Source organism: Vulpes lagopus, chromosome 4 (assembly GCF_018345385.1).
Source record: "Vulpes lagopus strain Blue_001 chromosome 4, ASM1834538v1, whole genome shotgun sequence".
Lineage (NCBI taxonomy): Eukaryota > Metazoa > Chordata > Mammalia > Carnivora > Canidae > Vulpes > Vulpes lagopus.
This window is the reverse complement of record NC_054827.1, coordinates 36,247,643-36,266,022: the sequence shown is the minus strand read 5'-3', so window position 1 is coordinate 36,266,022 and position 18,380 is coordinate 36,247,643. Positions and strand designations below refer to the sequence as shown.

Genomic DNA, 18,380 nt, shown 5'->3' with positions numbered 1-18,380 from the left:
TAGGCGGACAGTCAGAAGCCTTATCTGTGCTTATTATGGAGTAGTACAAAGAGTAGTAAATGCAGGGGGAGCACAAAGGCAACAAATAAACTTTCAAGTGAAAAAAAGAAATTTGAAATTCTCGTTCTGCTTTTTGCCTCACTGTGTAGCCGTAGTGGACTTCTTGTGCTGAGTCTCAGAACAGGATCTAACACCGGGTGCCCCCCGAGCTGCAGAGGAGTCTGGGGAGGGACATGGGGGTCCCCCAGACCAGCAGCCTCCACACATCTGTGCCATGCAGGGGAGGCTCTCACGTGGCTGGTAGCACTAATGCCAAACTCTTTGGCATTTTCAGACCAAAAGGTCCAGTGAGTAGAAGCTACCCTCCACCTTTTTAAGATACTGAAACCAGTGGTGATTTTATTTTCAGAATTCTTCTTCCCATTCTAGTGGCTTTTGTTCTTTCTTATAAGGTTTTAGAGGCTTGGGGTTTTAGGGTTAAAAGTTGTTTTCTTTTGTATTTTGGATGGCTAAAGAAAAACAAATATGGTATTCCTGTTGCAAACATTTCGGTATTAGTGAAGCATTCTCATTAAATACTTCTATACATGCTTGGGTAGAGAGGATTCCTCCTGTTTCTCCTTGTAGTGGCCTACAGTGAGATCCTGAATATACCCATTATTGTATGGATATCTGCAGTCAGCAGATACGTTACATTGTGTTTGTTTGTATTTTTCTTCTTGTTAATGTTCTTTATGGATTAAGATTCAGTTAACAGGCCTGACAAAAATCTCCCTTTTTGTTCAAAAGAGAAATGGCATATCACGTGACCATTGAGACATGCCCTCTTCCCAAATGAGGAAATGGCCTTATTAATTCCTCAAACTAGGTGTCCTCAAGGCCATGTCTCTCAGATTTTATTAGACTTATCTAATTGTGTTTGTGTACAAAGTACTGCAAATAAAAAAACCTGCTTCTGAATGAATGGTGACATTATGTAACTTTCTGCTTTGGCATCTCTGCAGCTTTCAAAATGTTGATCTTCAGGGTTTAAATTCCCATGGTCAGGACTCCCAGGCTTTGGTTGGGAGCCCTGGTGTAGAGCATCTTGCTGCCTTCAGTTCCATGGAAAGCACAAAGCCAATAGTCACCTGATGGTCACAGGGACAAGGAGAGCCAGAGAGGGATGGCAACGGTAGGCTCAGCAGCCTAGTAGCCCTGAAGGTTGTGTCATTCGTGGACTGGGGAGTGTTTGTCACAGGCTGTCTCCTCAATACATACGATAGTTGGAGGCAGGGAGCGCACAGCTCCACCCCACAAAGTTAATCGACTACCATGTCTGAATGTCCCAAAGCATCCACCGAGTGCTGGGCAGGCCCCAGAGCTCCAGGATGGCAGAGAGCTGCTGTGGGGCCGCTATGTGTCTCCTGTCTCCCTGCTCCTCCAAAGTCTTGTTCGTAATTACATGCTGGCTCCCAAAGCATAAGGTAATTGGACAAAAAGCTCAGCCAGTGTCAGCAGCCGCCTCGTGGCTTAGTAATTTCAGGGACTGGGCAAGGAGGCTGGGGGTATCTCAGTCGTACCAAGTCCTAGAAATAGGAATCAGTATAAATAAGGATGATTTATTTTTATTTCTCCTTTTTGTTTTTTTTCTACCCTCTATTCTTCTTGCTCTTAGTGGTCCTTCTGAATGTCAGAAGTCAGCTGGGGGATATTTATTAAAATTTGCCTTTTTCCTGCACTTGGCCTCATGTTTTCCATCTCTTCTTTATTGTTTCCACATCATTTGCTGCAGTTTTACTGCAAATTTGCTGGAAGAATCATCAGACTGGAGGAGCAAATATTCTAGAGAAAATAAACTATACTTCATAGAGAGGTTGTAAGAAATAAGTGATATAAATTAATGCTAAGTCATAGTGAGCTGAGTTACACATGAATTAATCCTTTTGGTTTCCTGAGCTCCTCTGGGAAAGTGGCCATGCTGAGTCTCCAAGGGCATTTTACCTAGGAAGGTGGAGAATCCTAGTCCAGCCCCACTGCAGGGTGCCAATAGTGACACATGACAGCACGGGTGAGACACACCTGGTATACAGTACCTGGCCCCTCATGTCACCATTAATGACAGTCCATGCTGCACATGGAGCCTACTTAAAAAAAGAAAATACACCAACCTTAATACATCCTTTCCCTTCTTTTCACTCTCTTTACAAATGGGTTCTAATAGGGGCACCTGAGTACCTCAGTTGGTTAAGCATCTGACTCTTGATTTCGGCTCAGGTCATAATCTCAGTGCCATGAGATCAAGCTTCTTGGTGGCCTCTTTACTGGGTGTGGAGCCTGCTCAGAATTCTCTCCCTCCCCCAGCTCATACACATGAGCGTTCTCTCTCAATCTCTCTCTCTCAAAAAACAAAAAACAAAAAACAAAAAAACAAAAAACAAAAAACAAAAAACAAAAAACAAAAAACAAATAAAAAAACCCCCACAAAAACAAAAAAACAACTTCTAATACATTTAAAAACGTGGTTCAATGTTTTTTGTATACATTTAATATGTAGGTAGTGTAAAGAGGGTAGCTACCTCTTTAATTAGGGATATTTAAAAATCTGTACAAGAATCTTGAAGATATCCCTCATTTGAACACACAGACAGCATTTTTTTTTGTATATTTTTGTATTGTAGTTTGATTTGCCAACATACAGTATAACACCCAGTGTTCATCCTGTCCAGTGCCCCCCTCAATGCCCGGCATCCAGTGACCCCATCAGACAGCATTCCCAGTGCTGGAGTTAATGTTAAGGACTTTGGTTGGGGAGCTGTGCTGTCAGGAATGTCATGTCTCACCTCTCTGAGCCTCTGTGCATCATGATAAAGTAAGGACAGGAGGAGGACTTCTGTGGAGGGGCCACCACATTATGTGAGATAGTGCTGAACACAGTGCCTGGCCCGCAGTAACTCCCAGTGCGTCTTAGGGGCTCTTTTATTACCATCCATCCATCATAAGTAGTCTCATCTTTTCCGCCTTACGTTGCCAGCATGTCCTGAGTCATCCTATCTTTTTATTTTTTCCACACATGTTGGTTTGGAAAGCTTCTTGAAGTTTTCCGGAGGGGGCAGGGGCTTGCCTACAGGAGAAGGAAAGAGAAGGTTGTTTTGTTTCCCCACTAGGTCAGAAAAGGACTTTACTAATATTTTGGTTCCTGGGGCACACTTCTAGAATATCCAGTAGGTGCGTCCAGGTCTTCTGTTTATTTAAACAAAAGTTAACTTTTGCCCTTCAAACCAGGATTGCATTGCCTACTCCCTCCCGTGGGGGCTCTTGGCCTGAGGGCGCTGCTGTCATGTTTGGTGAGACTGAGCTGAAGAGGGTCCCTTCAGCCTTGACTCCGTTAACTTCCTCTCAAAGTACGTCTGCCTTCCTGCTGGTCTGGAACTTACTCCTCCTGCATCCCTTTCCTCCTTTGAACATGTCCGTTCAGTAAATAGGTGCCTCAGAGGTAGAAGGAAGGAGTGAAATTCTCTAGCAGAAATGAATGGCAGCATTAATCTTACCCTGTTTTCAGCTGTAAGAGCTTTTGATAAATAGCGTTTTCTACACACGGTCTTCAGTGGGACTGGTTGGCTGTTGAGCTCCAGTGCTGTGTTTTGATTTCATCTGCTCCTCCTTTCTAAATTATTTTGAAGTTGTTTATGTCTTAGGCTGCATCTGATTTGTTTTACTTTGCATTTGACTTGACTTTTCTCAAATAAAAGTCATTCTTCCACTTCAAAGACTGAGTACTTTAAAAAATTGTCTCTGTGTGTTTTACTTGTACTTAAAAAAAATAATTTGCAAGAGGCAAAAAATAACTTTAGGAAATAAAGTGCTCACTTGGGTTGGATACAAGCCTGAGGTTTATTTGTAATGAAAAAGTCCTCAGTTGTGCGGGACTTGGTTTTGTTCAGTTTTGAAAGAATGAGTGCTGAAATTCATTGCCTGCTGCTTTGAGCTGCCAGGGCTCATAGTCTGAGCACGCCTCTGGTGGTTGGTCAGACTTCTGAGTCAAAGTGTGGTCCCAAGCCCAGCAGCACCAGCACCTGCAGATGAGCTAAAGGGGTGTGTGTGTGTCTGTGAAAAGATGTTCACAATATGATGTATGGGGAAAATGAAATCACAGGACAGTATATACAGTATGATTCTATATATGTTCTTTTTTTATAAAAAAAAAAGATTTTATTTTATTTATTTTCGTGAGCCACAGAGAGAGAGTCAGAGATATAGGCAGAGGGAGAAGCAGGCTTCCTGCACGGAGCCCAATGTGGGACTTGATCCCAGAACCCCAGGATCACGCCACTGAGCCACCCAGGTGCCCCTGTTCATTTTTTTTTAAAGGAAGAAAAAGATTCTCACAAACATTCTACACTGTATGTTTATATTTAGAAAATACTTGGAAAGAAACTCGAAATAATTTTCTCTAGAAAGTAGGTTCAATAAGGAAGAGTATGAGGAAGTTTCATATTTCTGCATCATATATACTGATATTTTCACAGTAAGCAGGTATTATTTATAAAATTAAAGCAGCAGCAGAAGAAAGGCTATAAAGAAAAGCTGAGGAGTGGGGTATAAGGGAAGTAATATAGTTAATGTCCCATTGTTTTTATAGGAGCTGTATTTATTCTATAGATGCTTATAATGACTGTCAGGTGAAAAACAAGAGGCTGTTCTTTTGCTGCCCTGTTACATTACTAAATTGCTGGAATAATTTGTTCAGATCCAAATTCTGTCCTCATTCTATTCCACTTTGCTCTCATTATCAATGACTTTTCACCATTTTCCTGCATTCCTTTGTTTTTAATTTTCCTTTATTTTTTACTCTCTTCTCTGCTTCCACCCTCAGTGATGTGTTTATCCTCTACTCTCCCTTCCAGTTTCTTGTGACTTAGGAGGGTGACTTCAGAGCTTTCTGGTCACTTCCCAGGCCAAACTGATGGCAGAGGAGGTTGTGATGATAGAGCTACAAGGGGCAGGTGGTATTGTGGCTTATTGTCTCTGCCAAAGATCAAAAGAGTCTTGTAACCAACCTTAGTTTTTCTCTTATGAATGTTGGTCCTGACACCTGCAGAATCCTATGGGACTTGAACAGAATGCATGGAGATGGACTTGGAAGGAATACATAAAGCAGCCCTTCTCTGCTTTTGTTGTAGGCTGTGCTCAGCATGGATGGGAAAAAATAGTGCCTGAGAGCAAATGTGTTCACTCATTAAAAATAGATAGATGGATAGATTATAGATAGATATATAATATATAAAATCTATGAAGATATCTATATATATCTATATATCTATATATATCTCCAAATTGTTTCTCCCTTGCCACAGTATCCAGAGCCTGCCTCTCTTAGATAAGATTAACACATGAAGCTAAAAGCAGCACAGTTAACAATTTTATCATCAGCTAAACCAGAAGGCATGAAGGAAACCTCTTCAGAAACTAAATACTTTTAAGCTATGAGAGTGATGGGTATTGATGTCAATTGGTCAATTTGATGTTGCTAATTAACAGTCACTACTCAGTTTGGCAAGAAACAGCTTTGGTGTGAGCTTTTATCACATGTATTAAGACATTGACGTGAAGTGGTAAAGTAGAAGCCAGGAAGCCTGGTCATAGGCACAGCCTAGGAAAGGTGAGCCTGAGTGGTTTTACGAGTGTCAGATTGAGGGGCAGAAACAGAGCTGGAGCCGAGCTGTCAGCTAACGGGGCCCAGCCCCACCTGCGTCCACAGCTTTCTGATGTCAGAGCAAGTAGTGGGAATCGTCTGGCCCTAAGTGTCTGCACTCCCACTGGTGACACCTTAGCTATAATTAAGCTAGGTGATTCTGGTTTTTTGTTTTTCCTATTTACATATGCTAATCCTGGCTCTCACTTATAGTACTACCTACCTATTCTACCTCTTAGAGTTACCAAAATGTTTAATAATACCTTAGTTGAGGGACGCCTGGGTGGCTTAGCAGTTGAGCATCTGCCTTCAGCCCAGGGCGTGATCCTGGAGTCCGGGATGGAGTCCCACATTGGGCTCCCTGCATGGAGCCTGCTTCTCCCTCTGCCTGTGTCTCTGCCTCTCTCTCTCTGTCTCTCATGAATAAATAAATAAAATCTTTAAACAAAAAATAATAATACCTTAGTTGAATATCTTTCAGTGGGTTTGTATGTATAAAATCGTTAACAGGGTAACAAAGTCTACATCATTAAAGATTTATTTAATCCAAGAGCAAAGGGCAGGGTTTTAAGTAGTTCATTCCTTTAAAACTTTTAAAACATGTTTAACAGTTTACAAAAGTCACATGCTTATTATGTGTTTCCCAAGTCAATAGTACAAAAATATATGTAGCGAGAAGTGAGAGCCCTTCCAATTTCCTGTCTCTCTACAGGGTAGCCATTGTATCATTCCAGAGCTTTTTCATACATTTGTGTGTATGGTAGGAGTTTTATTTTTTATATGGGGTTTTATTTTTTTAACATAAATTGGATTGTGGTACACATCCAAGGCAGCCTTTCTTATTTACTAGATCGTGGGCCTCTTCCCTTATCTATAGATGTAGATCTGCCTCATTTTTATGACTCTGTCCTATAATTATTTCGCATCTTCATCATGACGCACATACTCATCCTGCACATTCTCACTGTTACCAGTAATGCCATGGGAGTATTCTTGTACATGTTCCTTCCTGTGCAAGCATGCTTGTGTAAGCTGCGAACCTGTGAGTGCAGGTTAAGCGTTGCCTGTTGCCACCCATGACAACCCGTGATGTACAAAATGCAGAGTGATGAGTTCTGGAGACAGTACAGTGCCAGGAAAATGTGATGTTCCTAAGCCGTGTGCGCTTCTGTCCTTCTATCGGCTAATGTAATTGCAACCTAGTGTGCATTACTGAATTTTAATGAAAAGGTCTCCTCTGTTGTGATGCCACAAGTTAACACTTCAAAGAAGAGCGAAGTTTGAAGGTTACATGTCCTTTTAGAAGACTTTTGTTTCCATGCAGACTTTAAAAAGGAGCATGTGTGTGGCCAGAGTGTCACGGCCACTTAAAGCAGGGCTGCCGACCCCTGAGACGGCCAGATGGGCAGCAGGCAGCAGTGTGCGGTGAGGGCTGAGGGGCTGGTGACAGGCAGCAGGTGGCAGAGTCCTCTCTGTGTGTCCACTCCTGCATCTTGATGTTGAGACGATGGGTAAATGGGTTTATTCCAACGTAATACCCTGTTGGTGCCACATTGGCGAAATGGGGCTAGTTGGCTTGCTACTCAGTTTAACCACATAGCGACAAGGTGTAGCAAGTCTTGAACACACAGCTTCCCACCCCCAAAAACTGTAGCACTTTTTTTGGTTGAGACTTTTATTAAATACAAAATCCAGGTGATTTTTTTGGATTCAGGAAATGTAAAGTATGTTGGCATGAGGCTTGACCTTTCAGAACATATCCACTGACACCACCGCTGTCCTTTCTCCCCAGTGCTTGGTCTGGTCCTTCCCATATGGGCAATAGCACTCATCTCGTTTGGTGTCGCGCTGCTGTTTGCCCTTTTTGTATGGCTCTTTGTGTGTCCATGGATGCGGAGGAAAATAGCAGGTAAGGGCTTTTTTATTCTCCTGATTTACAAAATCCCTCATTCCTGGGGGCTTCAGGTATAATCCACAGGTACCTTTACTAACACGGGAAACTGGAACATAGCACGGAGTTACTTGCCCCATCCTCCTCTCTTTGCTCCTGACTGCTTTCCAGCTCAGACTTTTCGTAGTAGCTTGTGACTTGGGTCAGCAATACAGTCCTGGTTGCCTCGGATAATTGGAACTTAACTATTCAGTCAGGTTCTACCAGCCTGATGAAAAACAGTAGTCTTCAGGGAAATGCAGATTCACACTACAGTAAGATACCATTTCATACCCACACAAATGGCCGAAAGTATGGAGACTAGTATTTCAAAGCATTGATGAAGAAGTAGAGTAACTAGAATTTTCGTGCATTTATGGTGAAATGGAAAATGGTACAACCACTCCAGAAATGAGAAATTCCTGTAAAGTTAAGCATATCTTTACCACATTACCCAGTAATTTCAAGAAAAATGAAAACACACATTCATAAAAAGAGTTGTATGCAGCCATTCTGTTATAACAACTAGAAACAATCCAAATGTTCCTAAATAGGCGAAAAGGTAACCAAATTGTGGTATATTCATACAGTAGAAGCCTGCTTAGCACTAAAGAGAATGAACGGCCCATAATATAAAGAATTTCACAGACATTATTTTGAGCAAAAGAAGCCAGATTACAAAAGAGTATGCACCAGGTCAGAAAGCTGCCAGAGTTGTTTTTCTGTCATTAACAACATAATTCCGAGGCTTGAGGCCACATGTTTTTAATAAGGGCTCTCAAAAGAAAAGAAGTATTTACTTTGGCCTCAGCGTGTGCCTTACAGTGTGTTTAGTGTGGACATATCTGAATTTGAAAACCCACATTTCAAAGCAGAGCAAAACACATGAGACCCCGTATAGTTATGATGCCCGTTCTTACCAGATTGCTTTATAGACTTAACACAATATAAATTAAAATTCCAGCAAGATATTTTGTAGATTTAGACAAGCTGCTTTTAAAATCTGTATGGAGGCGGGATCCCTGAGTGGCGCAGCAGTTTGGCACCTGCCTTTGGCCCAGGGCGCGATCCTGGAGACCCAGGATCGAATCCCACATCAGGCTCCTGGTGCATGGAGCCTGCTTCTCCCTCTGCCTATGTCTCTGCCTCTCTCTCTCTCTCTGTGACTATCATAAATTTAAAAAAAAAAGTTTAAAAAAAAAATTTAAAAAAAAAATCTGTATGGAGGGACGCCTGGGTGGCTCAGTGGTTGAGCATCTGCCTTTGGTTCAGGATGTGATCCTGGGGTCCTGGGATCAAGTCCCACATCTGGCTCCCCACAGGGAGCCTGCTTCTGCCTCTGCCTGTGTGTGTCTCTGCCTCTTTATTTGAGTTTCTCATGAATAAATAAATAAAATTTTTAAAAATAATAATAAATTTTAATTTAAAAAATAAAACCTATATGGAAAAGTAAAGGAACTAGGATAGCCAGAAACAATTCTGAAGAAGAACAAGTGGGATGATTCATACTACTCAATTCAGGCTTAATATAAAGCCACCAGACTGTGTGGTATCAATGAAGAGATAGAAGCCCACGTTACTAGAACAGACGAGTCCAGAAACAGGCTCGCACAAATACGGCACACTGATTCTCACCAAAGTCAGAGGCACTGCAGTGGAAAAAGTTGTCTTTCAACAAATGGCATTAGAACATTTGGACATCTGGATATGAGAAAAAGAACTTTAACTTAACCTCACACCTGTAAAAAACAGTTAACTCAAAGCACATCATAGATTTAAATGAAAATAGATTTAAAAAATAGAAAGTAGTAAGAGTTTTAAGGAAAAAAATAAAATGTATAATATTTGTCCATATTTCTTGAGCCATTCAAATTGATGTATTGTGATATCTCATGATTTTATTTATTTTTTTAATATTTTATTTATTCATAGAGATGCAGAGAGAGAGAGAGAGAGAGAGAGAGGCAGAGACACAGGTAGAGGGAGAAGCAGGCTCCATGCAGAGAGCCTGACGTGGGACTCGGTCCAGGGTCTCCAGGATCACGCCCTGGGCTGCAGACAGTGCTAAACCACTGCGCCACCAGGGCTGCCCATATCTCATGATTTTAATGTACACTTCTGTGATGACCAGCAACATGGAGTACCTTTCCATGTACTTATTTGCCATTTGTATAGCTTTACTGATGGAGTAGGTGTTCAGGTTTTTTGCTCATTTTATAACCACTCTTTTCAGAGATTTCTCTTTATGTTCTGAATACAAGTCCTTTGTCAGGGGATTTGCAAATACTTCCTCCCAATCTTAACTTGTCTTTTCATTCCCTTTATAGTGTTTCTCACAGAGCAAAATACTGTTAAGTTTTTAATCTTGATGAAGCACAGTCTATCAACTTCTTTTTTTGTAAATTGTATTTTGGGTATCACATCTAAAAACTCTATGTTTCACTCACAAAAGTTTTTTCCCTTTTTAAAATTTTTATAAAAATTATAAATGTTATAGTTTTACTTATATGACATTCTGAACAAAACCCCACTACAGGTACAGAGACCAGGTCTGTGGCTCCCAAGGAGCTGGGCAGGGGATCTCACTACACGGGCAGCTTTGGGAGGTGATAGAACCTCTTTGTATCCTGATCCAGGTAGGGGTTACACGGGTATAAACATGTCTGAGGATCAGGACGGACAAGCATATGCACATAGTCAACTTACTATGTGTAAATTTAAAAGTTAATAGTAGGGCAGCCCAGGTGGCTCAGCGGGTTAGTGCCGCCTTCAGCCCAGGGTATGATCCTGGAGACCCCAGATCGAGTCCCGCGTCAGGCTCCCTGCGCGGAGCCTGCTTCTCCCTCTGCCTGTGTCTGTGTCTCTCTCTCTCTCTCTCTCTCTCTCCTTTCTGTGTATTCTCATGAATAAATAAATAAAATCTTTTTTTTAAAAAGTTAACAGTAAAGAGATCCACATTAATGCATACTACTTCAGACTGGATAGATCAATAATGGATTGAAAACTAGCTGCTGGCTTCCCTCAAGTTAACCCCGCCCCCTGCTCTCTGCTGAGAATAAATATCACCTCCTCCATTCATACAGAGTAACAGCCTAAGGCGAGCCCCTTAAAACATACTGCTTGTCTGATTTAACCACATACTTAAATGCTTTGACTTTTAAAGGCTTTTCCTAATAGCAGAACATTCTCATCAAAGACAAGATAAAAATCTTTGCATTCCAGCTTCAGGCTATACTGTGACAGCAGGAAACTAATATTGCTCCCCATTCTGGCTTCCCAAGAGTTTTTTAGTTTTTAGTTTTTTTCAATCAATGCCATATTTTGATATTTCAGTATATATTTCTTGTTTGGTTATTTTAAGTACACATTAGTGATTAAGGACACAGACCATAAAGCTAACCTGCCTGCATTTTACCCCTTTGGTGACTCTGGGCAAATGACTTCATCTCTCTGTACCTCAGTGTGCCCATTAATAAAAAGCAGAGAATAATGAAACCTGTCTCTTGTGTTAACATTTTTTGCTTATTTATTATTGTATCTTTATAAATATTATCTTCTCTCATTTTGATTATAAGCACCTTGTGGTCAGAGATCTGTGTGTACCTTTTTTTCCTGTAGTGCATAACAGAAATGTAGTGTTAGAAGGTCTGTATTTCTGAGAGAGAGAGAGAGAGTGAGAGAGAGAGGTGTGATAGAGATTCTGTGAGTGTATCCAGCAGAAGAACTGAGAAGATAGTGCATTTTAGTTCTATACATGAGAGCTTAGAAATTTGCCCAGGAGAATTTACAAGCAGCGAGATCAGTAAATTAGCCGTACCATATCTCAGATCTGATTTAAAAGAATACTGTAGATCTTTAAAGCAGCTTTAAAAAAAAAATCTCTTCTCTTTGAAAGTAAAGGATTTTCAAAAGTGAGTAGAATCTCTCTGTTCCTTTTTGGAAAATGATTTACTTGTTTCCTAATATTTGGTGACCTGAAGAAGTCAAAGGTCAATGATTTATTGAATGGAAGAAAACCAAAGATTATAACTAATATCTCTGAAGATAAAAAAGGATAAATATTTCAGTGATTTTGATTTTAGTTTAAGAAAATAGAAGACCAGTCCAGATGGTTGTAGGAACAGCCAGAATGTTAGCAACAGCCAGAATGTTAGCATTACAGAATGTTAGCCCTGGAAGGGACCATGGGGACTGGATCTAGCTCTCTCTGTTGGTTTTGGAGGAGATAGCTGAGGCCTGAGCCCCACTCTTGTCCTCAGTAGCTGAATTTTCTGGCTTGCATTTCCCAGATAATTAAACTCTACACTTTATTTTTTCTATCTAGCTATAACTATTTTTTTCATTTCCAAAGTAAGTACTAAAGATAAATATTCATTTTTATATTTTAAAACTTGCAGTTATGACTATATTTTCTTTAGGCAAATTACAAAAAGAAGCTGCTTTATCACGAGTGTCTGATGAAAGCCTCAGCAAAATTCAGGAAGTGGAGTCCCCAGTATTTAAAGAGCTACCAGGTGCCAAGGCCAATGACGACAGCACCGTCCCTCTCACGGGGCTGGCTGAGGAGCCAGCTGGGACCTCGGAAGGCACAACAGTGGGAAACCACCCCCGGGCCTCCTACGGTAAGATGTTGGCAGAGGATCTGGGTTTGCATGGTGGCGGGGAGCAGGTCCTAGGGGCTGCTGGCGGGGGTGGGGGGGGTAGGGGGGTGGGCACCAGCTGGTCCTGCCTCCAGATAGCTAGGTTTTAATGCACCAAAGCGTTCCCCAGTTTTGTTTTGGGAGAACCCAGGGCGTAAAGAAGTGTCAGGAGACCATGCAGTCAACAGAGCAGGCTCACTCTGGTCCTGTGCTTTTCTTCCAAGACCTCTGTGTAGTCTCATCAGTGGCAACAGGGGCCTGTACACCACCCTGCGCACTGCCCCACGCATCTCCTGGGTTGCAGGCACCCAGCTGCTGGAGGTTGGCCCTTCCAGCTTGCTAATAAGCTTGCCTCCCTCCTGGAAGACACAAGGAGAAACTGAAATTGAACCAAGGAGGTCGTCCTGCTATAGAATCACAGACACCTCAGGAAACCTCTACTATTGTCCTGCAGGTGGGGGGGAGAAGGGGGTCTTTCATCTTCTAACATTTGTGGATACCGATTGGCGAGTGCCAGCCTCTGCCAGGCCTGTCCGGGCCTGCCCACTTCCCTGCAAGATGGGGACCTGGCACCTACTTCCGCTTCCCGTAGGTGTGGTCTCACACTTGGCCCAAAGAAAGCAGATGAATTTTGCCCCACTGAACTTAATTAGCCTTTAAGGAGCACCTAGAGTATCTGTCTCACAGTGAACTGGATTTTGCCCCTCATTTATGAAGTTTGCCCAAAATAAGTTCCTTCTAAGGATTCTCCCTTTGTTGGGCACTAGAACCAGGAAAAAAGGGCTGTGGTCATTTTTGGAAGACACTTTTTAGGAGAAAAATCACATCATTTTCAAAAGCCATATTATTCCTACGTTTCCAAGTTTCCTTTATTTCAACCATATTACATGTCCTTTATAGTTAATTTGGAAAAGAAAGCATGTGAAAAAATTGAGAGTGCCCCATAACCCACATCTCCAGAGATAACCAACACCACAAGGGGGGAGGAGTGACTCCTCCCGGAAGCGGGGTATATTTGGAAGGCGAGACAGGCAGCCTCTCGTTAACCTTCCAGGCCGGGCGCTGTCCATGACCCACGGCTCCGCACGCTCGCCCATCTCCAACGGCACCTTCGGCTTCGACGGGCACGCGAGGGGCGACGGGCACGTGTACCACACGGTCCACAAGGACTCGGGGCTCTACAAGGACTTGCTGCACAGGATGCACGCGGACAGGGGCCCCGAGGAGAGGCCCACCCAGGAGAGCAGCGTCCGGCTGCTGCGCCGCAACAACAGCTACACCTGCTACACCGCCGCCATCTGTGGGCTGCCCGTGCACGCCACCTTCAAGGCCGCCGAGTCGTCCTCGGCTGCAGAGGACAGCGAGAAGCTGGTGGGTGACGCCGTGTCCTACTCGAAGAAGAGGCTTCGCTACGACAGCTACTCGAGCTACTGCAACGCCGTAGCGGAGGCCGAGATCGAGGCGGAGGAGGGAGGCGTGGAAATGAAGCTGGCGTCCGAGCTGGCGGATCCCGACCAGCCCCGAGAGGACCCTGCGGAGGACGAGAAGGAGGAGAAGGACACAGCCGAGGTCCACCTCCTGTTCCACTTCCTGCAGGTCCTCACCGCCTGCTTTGGGTCCTTCGCGCACGGTGGCAATGATGTAAGGTAGGTCCACCTGTGGCTCCGCAGCGGTGCCAGGTGCCGTCCTGGGTGTCGGGGTGCCGACCCCGCCCCGGAAGTGCGCAGGTAGGGAGTAGGTGGGGGTGCCGGGCCGGGTCAGCTTGGGCATCTGTGGGAGCGTGGGCCGAGGACAGTAGGTGCACAGGCGGAGGCAGGAGGGAGACAGCATGGACAGTAAAGGCAGCGGGTCATAGGGGACTGAAATATGTAGTCTCTGTTCTCTTCGTACAGGCCGAGAAGCCCTAGTCAGGTCACTTGTTTTCCGAAAGCCTCGGTATCCCAATCTGTAAAACGGGAGTAAAACTACTACTGGCCTCAGGGAGTTTCTATGGGGATTAAGTGAGATGTTTTATTTAATGTGCTTACCACAGTGCTCCTCCCATGGTCAGGATCCACGTATTTTCTTCATTACTATTACTGTTACTATGATTATCATCAGGCCTCATGTTTCTGTCCAAATCAGGAAAATGTGCTGTTGTTGTATTTCTTATTGCCCAGATACAAGAGTCTCCATTTAATAGCTGTGGGTTTCCATGCACTGCCTAGCCACGTGCAGTTCAATTTCTGTTCTTCTTAAAAGAAGTTGTCCTACCAGACAAGAGACACCGACATCTTAGGTGCCACTCACTGTTATATAGGCGTTGCCATGTTACTGTATTTGACGCATTGTATTCTGTCCTTTGTTTTTCGACTGCCCCCACACACACCTAGCCGCACTGTACTTCCTCCTCCTGATCTAAAATTCTTCATTGGGGGTCACCTGGGGGGCCCCATCAGTGAAGCATCTGCCTTTGTCTTGGATCTTGATCCCCAGGGTCCTGGGATCGAGTCCCTCATCAGGCTCCTTGCTCAGTGGGGAGCCTGCTTCTCCCTCTCCCACTGCCTGCTGCTCCCCCTGCTTGTGCTTGCTCTCTCTTTCTCTCTCCCCTCCCTCTTCCTCTCCCTCTCCCTAAAGCAATGTAGACACCAACCCATAGGTCCAGGAAGCTCAGAGTAGCAAGAAGGATCAATGCCCCCAAGAAACTATACCTAAGCATATCATTTTCAAACTAGAGTATCAGATTGGAACACTTGGGTGGCTCAGTGGTTGAGCATCTGCCTTTGGGTCTGGGCGTGATCCTGGAGTCCTGGGATCAAGTCCCACATTGGGCTCCCTGCAGGGAGCCTGCTTCTCCTTCTGCCTATGTCTCTGCCTCTCTGTGTGTATCTCTTGTGAATGGATAAATAAAATCTTTAAAAAAGAAAAAAAAAAAGGAAGGAAAATGAAAGATAAATTCCTGTAAGAAGCCAGAGGAAAAAAAACTTACAGAGGAACAAAGATAAGAATTACATCCATCTTCTCCTCAAAACCATGCACTTGAGAATAAGGGGAAATATTCAAAGTATTGAGGGAAAAAAAATCCACCAACCTAGAATTACATACCCTGTGAAATTGTTCTTCAGAAGTGAAGGAAAAAAAGACCTTCTAAAGTGAGCAAAAACTAAGGGAGTTTGTTGCCAGAGAAATATCTTGCCTTGCAAGAAATGTTCAGAGAAATTCTTCAGAGAAAAGAAAAATAATATAGCTTAGAAACTCAGATTTACATAAAGATAGGAAGAACATCACAGAAGGATTAAGTTAAAGGCAAAAATAAGTGTTTTTCTTATTCCTAATTGGTCTAAAAGATAACATTTCAAAATGATTCTAACAGTGTATCAATTATTCAGTTATGTATGCTAATATGTATTATGTATACAGTTACCTAAATATAGTTTAATATATAAACATATCTCAACAAATTAAAAGGAATAGAAATAATACAATGCCTGCTCTCAGACCACAATTGAATAAACTATACACACACACACACATCCATACATACATACACACAACTGTATATGTATATATGTACCTACATAGATAACTATATACGTATGTATGTATATATAATTGATTTTCGAACAACATGAGTTTGAACTGTTCAAGAGGAGAGAAAATGAAATCATACAAAATGCTCAATTAAAGGGCAAAAAAAAATTGGAAGACAAAAATAGGAAACAATAAGGCCAACAAATAGAAAAGAGTAACAGATTTGGTAGATATTGATCCTCCTACATCAGTAATCATTTTGAATGTCAGTGGTCTAAATGCATCTATTAAAAGACAGAAATTGTTGGACTGTGTCAAAAAACAAGACCCAAATATATGTTGCCATAAGAAATCCACTTTAAATATAAAGACACATTCTGGGGATCCCAGGTGGCTCAGCAGTTTAGCGCCTGCCTTCAGCCCAGGGCATGATCCTGGAGTCCCGGGATTGAGTCCCACATCAGGCTCCTTGCATGGAGCCTGCTTCTCCCTCTACCTGTGTCTCTGCTTCTCTCTCTCTCTGTGTCTCTCATGAGTAAATGAATAAAATCTTTAAAATATATATATATATAGAGAGAGAGAGAGAGACAGACAGACAGACAGACAGACATTCAGTTTAAAAAGAAATGGAAGGAGGAAAATGTACCATGCTAACACTAATCAAAGGAAAACAGAAGTTACTATATTAATTTCAGACAGAACAGACACAGAAAATTAGTAAGGATATATTGAATTCAATAAACTCATCAAATCAACTGGATATAACTGACATCTGTGGACTACTACTTCATCTAACAAAGCAGAATTCACATTCTTTTTAAGCTTATATGGAACATTCAGCAAGATGGGCTATATTTTGGACCATAAAACACACCCGAACCCATTTAAAAGAACAGAGCTAATACAGTGTCTGCTCTCAGAGTACAATGGAATTAAACTAGAAATCCATAACAGAAAGATAATTGGAAGATCCCAGAATACAAGAAGAGGAGATAACACACTTCTAAATAATACATGGATCAGAGGATAAATTTTTAAATATTTTAAACTAAATTAAAATGAAAACACATCAAAATTGGTGGGATGCAGCAAAAACAGTGGTTAGAAATTTATAGCATTGGATGTATATATTAGAAAAGAACAAATATATAAAATCAGTAGTCTAAATTCCTATCTAAAGAACCTAGAAAAAGAGGAGAAAATTAAATCCAAAGTAAGCAGAGGAAATAATTAGAAAAGAAATCAGTGAGATTGAAATCAGGAAATCAAAAGAGAAAATAAGTGAAACCATAGGCTAATTCTTTGAATAGATTAATAAAGTTGATAACCCTCTAGCCAGGCTAAGACAAAGAGAGGATACAAATTACTAATATCAGAAATGAAAAAGCAGACTTCAGTAATGAACCACTTTGTCCATAAATTTGATAGTCTAGATGAAAAAGACTAATTCCTTGAATGACACCATTTGTCAGAACTCACGAAAGAAGAAGCAGACTTGGGATCCCTGGGTGGCGCAGCGGTTTGGCGCCTGCCTTTGGCCCAGGGCGCGATCCTGGAGACCCGGGATCGAATCCCACATCAGGCTCCCGGCGCATGGAGCCTGCTTCTCCCTCCGCCTGTGTCTCTGCCTCTCTCTTTCTCTCTGTATGACTATCATAAATAAATAAAAATTAAAAAAAAAAAAAAAAAAAGAAGAAGCAGACTATCTGAAAAGGCCTGTATCTACTAAAGAACTTAAATAAATCATATAATAACTTTCCAAAACAGAAATCTCCACACCAAATGAAAAATAAAAAATTAAATAAATATATAAAAATTAAAAGATTAAATTAAGAAAAAAAAAGCTCCGTGCCCAGATGGGTTCACTGGTGAATTCTGCCAAACATTTAAGGAAGAAATTATGCCAATTCTCTACAGTCTACTTCAGAATATAGAAGGAGAGGGAGTACTTCCTAACTTATTCTGTAAGGCCAGTATTACCTTATTACCAAAGCCAGAAAAGACATTGACATAAGAGAAAACTACAGACTAGTGTTTGTCACATACATGGATGTACAAATCCTCAACAAAATATTAGCAAACTGAATCCGGCAGTGTATAAAAAGAATTACATGCCATGACCACATGATGTTTATCCCAGGTATGCAAGTCTGGTTCACCATTCAGAAATCAGTTAATGTAATCCATCACATCAATAGGCTAAAAAGGAAAAATCACATGATCATATCAATAGATGCAGAAAAATCATTTCACAAAATTCACCACTTATTCATGGTAAAAACTCTCAGTAAGAATAAAGGGGAACTTCCTCAACTTGATAAAGAATATCCACAGAAGACCTACAGCCCACATTATAATTAATGATGACAAACTGAAAGCTTTCCCACTAAGATCAGGAGCAAGGCAAGGATGTCTCCTTTCACCGCTCCTTTTCAACATGTACTCTAAGTTCTAGATGATGCAATAAGAGATGAAAAGGTATACATACAAGGATTACAGACCGGGAAGAAAGAAAATGGTCTTTGTTTGCTGATGACATGATTATGTAAAAAAATGGAAAAGAATCAACAGACTCCTGAAATGTATAAGCAGTTATAACAAGGTTGCAGGACACAAGGTTAATAGA

The 18,380-nt window shown here is 41.9% G+C and overlaps 1 protein-coding gene across 11 annotated transcripts in view; it reads left to right on the top strand.

The window, feature by feature from the left end:
• SLC20A2 (solute carrier family 20 member 2) overlaps positions 1–18,380 on the top strand; it is a 102,208-nt gene that overhangs the window by 69,369 nt on the left and 14,459 nt on the right. For all 11 annotated transcript variants that reach the window (XM_041752439.1, XM_041752436.1, XM_041752435.1 and 8 more), the window contains 3 exons: positions 7,467–7,583; positions 12,023–12,226; positions 13,299–13,890. In XM_041752439.1, coding sequence (XP_041608373.1) covers positions 7,467–7,583; positions 12,023–12,226; positions 13,299–13,890 — 913 coding nt within the window. The remainder of the gene's footprint in view (positions 1–7,466; positions 7,584–12,022; positions 12,227–13,298; positions 13,891–18,380) is intronic.